Source organism: Wasmannia auropunctata, unplaced genomic scaffold (genome assembly GCF_000956235.1).
Source record: "Wasmannia auropunctata unplaced genomic scaffold, wasmannia.A_1.0 LD335972.1, whole genome shotgun sequence".
NCBI classification, from domain to species: domain Eukaryota; kingdom Metazoa; phylum Arthropoda; class Insecta; order Hymenoptera; family Formicidae; genus Wasmannia; species Wasmannia auropunctata.
The window spans coordinates 281,366-288,177 of NW_012026918.1; the positions used below are offsets into that span (position 1 = coordinate 281,366).

Sequence of the window (6,812 nt, forward strand, 5' to 3'; positions counted from 1 at the left end):
ATAATATTATAATGAATGTACTCTTTTTCCTGTGTCGACAGTGATGAGCGGTTCGCGGCTTGGCAGAGGCCGAGGTGGCCGCCTGGCTTTGTACGGGGGCTGCGCAGTGGCAGTTATCTTGACGATGATCGTGTACCGCAACACCATCTCGGAGATGACCAGGCTTCAAGAGATGCAAGTGCAATGCCTTCATCAACAAGAATCTCTCGCTGCTCAACTACAAGGTAAGTTCGGGGAGAAATGAATAAATGCCTGTCAGGGACGAGAAATCGACGATTGTCGATTTAATATTTCACTTCAAGTATTTAAACTATGAAGAGATAATGACATGGTAGATACGCTGAGAAAAAAAGAATTGATTAAAAAAAAAAATTATTTCATTCAACTAAATGCGGCGGTCACGGATTGTCAAGCAAACATTTGTTAATTCACAAAAATATGTTAATGATGTAGGTTTAATTCAAAAACATATATAATTGAATCAAAGACAAACTGTCAACAAAACGCATTTAGTTATTCTAACAACCTTTTTTTCTCAGTGCACCCGAGACTTTAACACTAGCACCGTGGCGATTTACCTCCCCTAAAACCGTGAATGGATTATTTATGATCTATATTATTTTTTTATGATTTTTTGATAGGTGGACAAAGTGGTAACAAAATACTACACTTTTATTAATACTAATTCAGCTTACGCATAGCTGTAGTCAACGACAGTGGAAAAAAAAAACTATCAGATAGGTAAAAAATGGCACAGCCACGGTTCTAGTGTTAAGCCACTCATATTCCAGAGAGTGAAGTATTTGTTGCAGAAAGTAAGATATTAATGCGTAGATTTTACGATAGGATTGTAACATTTTTCAGGACATCTCGAATCATGAATTTGTATACTCTATTTTTATAAATTCGTCAAAATTGCGGATTATAGATTAATTAAATCCCTCCGATTTAGCTGTTCAACTTCACGATCATCGATATTGTATTATACGATATTATATCTTTCCAGTAATCTTTGAGTACAAAGTACGGCTGGAGAAGTCCCTGGCCGAGGAGAAGAGCTCGAACGCCGCGGTGAAGCAAGAGCTGCAGCAGCGCGCGTCGCGGGAGAAGTCCCTGCGCGACAAGGACAGCGTAGAGGCGATGCAGAGGTTCAATTCGCTTCAGCAGACCTACAAGCTTCTGCAGACGGAGCATCAGGATTTGCAGGAGGAGTGTAAGAAGCGCGAGAAGCAGGCGCTGGACGAGACGAGCAGGCTGGAAACGACGCTGCAGGACTTGCGCGCCCGCATCCGGCAGGCTCAGGAGGACAAGTTCAAGGCTCTCGAGCACTTGAAGACCAAGTACCTGGAAATAGACGACGAGAAGACCAGGCTGCAGGATAAGTACAACGAACTGGTGAAAAATAGGGACAATACCGGTAGTACCGTCGATCATCTCAAAAAGGAGATCTTCCAGCTCAGACGCGAATTGGAGAGCGCCAAGGTAACATCACTCGTCTCCTAAAAGCAACATGATTTAATATTAGTTATAATTTAATATTAGCCAATTATAGTGCGCAATATAAACAGATACGACATAGCTTCAAGATAAGACGTTTAATAATTATATTTTATACGTAGCACAATTAATATTTGCATTTTATAGAAGACGATTAAATATTGTTTCCCAAGCCAGTACTGATCTTTTCCTTTAAACGTTTAAGATTATTGAGAAAAATCAGGATAGTTACGAAAACGCATAAAAGTGATTTTTCTTATGCATTCCAGAAATTCTATGCTAGAAGTACACCTCCTAGTTCAGTTCTGGTGACTCCTCGTGCGTCGGTGTCGCAATCGGCGCTGCAGAAGGAGGACTCGCAGCCGATCCCGGCGCCGCAGCAGCAACAGCCACAGCAGGTAAGTGCGCCGCGGCCGCCGTACGTGTCTCATGACGGTCGCGCAGTCGGAGGAGCGACTCCGTCGGTGGAAAAGACGTTAAACGACGACGCCAACGAGCCAGCCAACGATATTAGGTTCGTTCAGCAGAATGGCAACATCGTTCCAGCTGGTCCCAGCGAAGTGAAAGAGATCGGCGAGCAGCAGCAGCAGCAGCGCGAACCCTCGGCTAACAGCTTAGAGCAAAAGCAGCTGAAAGACGTTGTCGAGCGGCCGAACGTTGTAGACGAGGAGAAGAGCGGCTTCGACGAAGAACAGAGGAAACAGGTAATGTCGCCGCCGCTGAATCGCGACGACGACGGTCCGAGGAACGATAACGCTTCGGCGGCGCCTGGTTCGCAAGCCGAGCAACCGTTGGCGCAACCTGCTGTCGAGCGAGCGTCCACGGCCGCGTCTAGTCGATCGACCGGTGTCAAAGCCCGTGCGGAGGATGACGAGCTGCAGGCTCTGCAGGAGAGAGTAGATGGAATCCTCAATCGTGACGTGCCCCATAGCGGAATTCGTTAGACTTTGCATTTAACTCGGTGTCACGCATTCCCGCATTGGATTACTTTCGTGCTTGTCGTGCAGTTCGAGTCAGATTTCATGTGTCTTAATCCGTGAGTTGCGTAAAAAGTTAATTTTTTATTGCGCGACAATTATATATATTGAAACTGTCTCTATTAATAAATGATGTATGAATTGTTAATAATAATAATTATTTAATTAATAAAATAAGCCACAATTATGCATTTGATCGTTAATAATTAATTAGTGGCGAATGATTCATTAATTATTCAGCAGAAAAGTTTTTTACGCGATTATTCACGGATTAATAGAAAAGATCTAATTGGTTGTTTAAATCAAAGTCACTATCTTTTTATTCTCTATAAGAGGATTTCTTATATACAACAAAACATTGGTAAATATATTTTAGGGCTAATTGCTTTCTTTCTAACCGTTTTCTATTATGCTTTGGGGCAAATAATAGTGCTATCAATAATGTAGAATTAGAATAGTTAAGTTTTTCTACTTTCTCTTTTGTACTTTTTCGAAATAATTTTTTTATTGTTATATCTCTCTCTCTCTCTCTCTCTCTCTATTGTCTTGTGTCACACGCAGAATTTGTACTTAGCTTGACAAATAAATGACATGTAGCCAAAATCGCGCATAATCTAATATGCATGTAATGAAGCAAAATTATTTGTTATTTGAATCTTATTATTATTATTTTTGAAAATGTTTGTTACTTATGATTAATAGAATAATAAGTCTAAATCTTCTTTTGTAAATTGCAATGCAACACGAGAAGAATAATTCTAACCATAAGTAATAAACAAATGAAAAAACATTCTGAATTGCTTTGCTTGATTACTATTCCGTGATTTCTGGAAAATACATTTGATGTACTGTGTTAACACATGCAATCTTTTCGACGGTTTTAAGAAATTCTTTTAGTCGCAAATGATTTTATCTACGTTATTATTACAACGTTTATTTATTACAACAGCAGTTTGTTCCTACCGTTTACTATTTAACATGTACCATATATTTTTTTATAAAATATTATTTTATTAATATCAATGCGGAAGCTGTTAACATTTATACATATACCGATTAAATTTTGAATCACGAAAATTCTCTAATAGCAAATGTTAGATTTATGACTAATTAATATTTTTATTAAATACTTCATTAAAGAATCTTTAAAAAAATGCTCAAAAGTATCGTAATCTTACAGTTATCCTTAGATATCTTTTTCAATTATTGTACTGTTTGCACTTTGTTATATAGATATTTTTATCGTTATCCAAATGTTCTTGGACACGTTAATGTTAGGTGTTCCAAAAATACAAATTTTATTCGTGTATGTATATACAATATATATAATATTTTCGATCGATTTTTCATCTTCCGAGCTCGCTTATGTTACTGAAAATAAGAGACTATTCATGTGTATGTGTAAAATGGCTCGCAAGCCGTACTGAATGTGCCTGTAAATCTGTGTTACACGATACATTAATAAATTGTTATTACGTTTATCCGCTTGCATTTTTATTGGCAACCTCGTAACAACCTAGTTACTCTCAGCTTCTGCATCGCGCTTTCAGTGTATCTCCGTTTAATTTGTTTTTCGAGGCTGTTTCCTTTAGTCGCGCCAAATAAATGCCTGAGAATTTGTCGGAACTATAAGAAAAGCTTGTATTTTTTTTTATTTTTTAGTATTTATAGTATAGCTCTTCTTCTTCTCTTATGCTAATTAATATCATTTCCAACTGAAGTTCTCTCGATGCATAGAATTTCTGCATTTGTGCATTGCACTTACAGCTTTCTTTGCAATTTATAATTATTAGATAAATTATTTATTTGATGCAAAAAAAAAGCACTGTCTTTACATAACTACGCTATAAAGAAGTTATTAAGATTGTCAATGATTTGTCGACGCATAATGCTAGAATGAATTGCGCCGGACTTACAACGAAAAGAAATATGAAAAATGTACGCAGTTCCTTGTTAGCGTATTTCGAGAAATGACAATTGTCGCCGTAACCGGTTCTACCGGTAATATTGTTATGTAATTACGAGAATTGAATAAGTAAGACGTCACAACATCAAGCAATTCCCGTCTGCGATCGCCGAATGTACGACTGTGTTGTACGATTATATTCTGTAATTTCGTGAAAAACTATTTTCAGAGCGTGGCGAGTTCACGAAAAGCGACGAACACCACCGTGGCGAGCAACGTCAATCTGGTGTCGCCGTCCCTCGTCGACAAGCCCGCGCCGCTGCCGGCCAGACCGCTGTCGAAGGTCAAGGTGCCGGTCGGCGTATTGCCGATACCGGAAATCATCGAGCAGCAGATCGTCGACGACGCGGACGAGGAGAAGCGCCAGGAGGAGAGTCGAAAGCGGGAGGACGCGGCGGCGGTTCACAACCTGCAGCCACCGCCGCCGAAGCTCGCCCCGGCCGACGACAGGGAGGAGAAGGAGCCGGTGGTCGAAGCCGGCAATCTGGACCCGCCGTTCGTGGCGAATCCTCCCGCGCGACACGTTGGCGAGCAGATCGAGAGGCGAGTGAAAGACACCTGGATGAGGGTGGGACCCGGCGTGCAGGAGGTCGGCGAAGAGCTCAATCGAGTTCCTGGGTGAGTCCCGCTATATATTTTAAATAAATGGCGTGACTGTTATCAAGTGTGCGCAAAAAATATTTAGATTATAATAACTTCATTGTACAAATAGAGTTTTCCATTTATTAAAATTTTTCTAAGAGGGTTCAGTTTTAATGAATTTTATATATGCTGGTTGATTTTAGATTGGACGACGGGCAAGCTAACGGCGGTGACGATCAGTACGACGGTGGCGATTACGACAAGGAGCAGAAGAACGATATTCATCTGGCGGAGGGCGAGGACGAGGGGGAAGGTAACTTGACAACGATCCCGACCGCGCAATTGATGTCGCGATCGCAAAATTATTCTCGCATCTGAATTTCAGACGAGGGCGACATGTTTGAATATCCGCATAATTTGAAGCAAGGAAAGCGGGAATAAAATCAGCGCCGCCGTCTCAAATGTTTTTTAACGCGACCGGGGCGGCCGGCAGCGACCAGCGGATGATACCAAGAGGAAGTCGGCTGAAAAATAGTCAAACGACCTGACCCGATCTGACCTGACCTGGCCGACATTCACGATCGTTTGGGTTTCATCAAGCCGACGAATACTTATTGTGTATTATAATCTTATATCGAATCATTCGATGTGTGTCGACGCCTCGCGACGCAGGGAGCTGCTTAGCGAGGCGATTCAATCCATCTTCATCTTTCGTACGAAAGCTCTTGTACAAGATTTTAGCTAGATATATCGATACATGATAGTATATACACGGTACAAATAATCGTCAAGCGCGTCTGGACGTTCGGCGAAGACTTAGGCGGTTCCCAGTAATTTCAGAAGGTTCGGAACGAACTTATATATATGTAACCGCATGCTTTCGAAGAAGGAAAAAAAATAAAGATAGACTGTATTTTTCTAGATTAAGATCTGCCGCACGAGTCGAGTGACTTAATCGCGACTTATTACTTCTTACGAGACACCCGTGACTTCGTTACAAACGCGTTAAGTTGGATTTAGATTGCACTGGCAGAATTAACTTAGTGACGCACGCAACACGAAAATACCTCGGAATTCAGTATTCATTAATTTATTAAAATTAATTCACGTTACAATGATAAAAATGTTTTATCATGAATTATGGGAACTAATTGAATTACATCTTGTAATGTTAATCACATTAATCCACATATGAGTTACATATGGAAACTCTAATGTAATTCATATGTGGTAATGTCAGCCGTTTTGTTACTGGAATAAATGTAAAATAAGTGCAAGAAGATTTAGATAATTCCTACTGTTGCAATCTGAATCGTTTGAACCGTTAATTATTTATCAATGCACCGGCGACAATGGTACACTCGACAATTGAAAATAATTTCATTAACTTCGTTAAGACAGTTTACATTAAGTTAAATCGTTTTAATCTTGTTTTTCCTTTTACCGATTGTCCATTGTCGCTAACGATCGCAGATTACGCGCGTCTATTTTTAGCGAAATTAAAAAATAGACATATCGTCGAATTGATATATAAAGATAGATATCAATATGTATATGTATATGTATATACGATATATGTGTACATATATACACAATATATACATATATACGTTTACATATTGATAAATCGACATATTGTCAAGTTAACATTTACAAAAATTGTGCAATAGTGAAAAAAAAGCGATCGATAGAAGAATATTTACAAGATCTTATTTAATCTGTCCTTGCCGAAAACCCGAGGAATTAAGACTTAATTGATCAAGTTAAGTTGAACACTTAACTGCGAAAGA

At 39.6% G+C, this 6,812-nt stretch overlaps 1 protein-coding gene across 1 annotated transcript; it reads left to right on the forward strand.

Annotated features, from left to right (window-relative positions):
• Positions 1–43: 43 nt before the first annotated feature.
• LOC105454915 (Golgi integral membrane protein 4) lies at positions 44–6,586 on the forward strand. The gene is made up of 6 exons (XM_011697889.1): positions 44–224; positions 1,007–1,482; positions 1,767–2,201; positions 4,610–5,058; positions 5,226–5,335; positions 5,408–6,586. Exons 1-6 carry the CDS (start codon positions 44–46, stop codon positions 5,461–5,463), a joined length of 1,707 nt encoding a protein of 568 aa, XP_011696191.1. The 3' UTR covers positions 5,464–6,586.
• The last annotated feature ends 226 nt before the right edge of the window (positions 6,587–6,812 follow it).

Coding starts and splice junctions, on each gene's coding strand:
- LOC105454915 (XM_011697889.1), top strand. CDS start 44: ATGAGCGGTTCGCGGCTTGGCAGAGGCCGAGGTGGCCGCCTGGCTTTG. Junction 225..1,006: donor TCTCGCTGCTCAACTACAAG/GTAAGTTCGGGG, acceptor ATATCTTTCCAG/TAATCTTTGAGTACAAAGTA. Junction 5,059..5,225: donor GAGCTCAATCGAGTTCCTGG/GTGAGTCCCGCT, acceptor GGTTGATTTTAG/ATTGGACGACGGGCAAGCTA.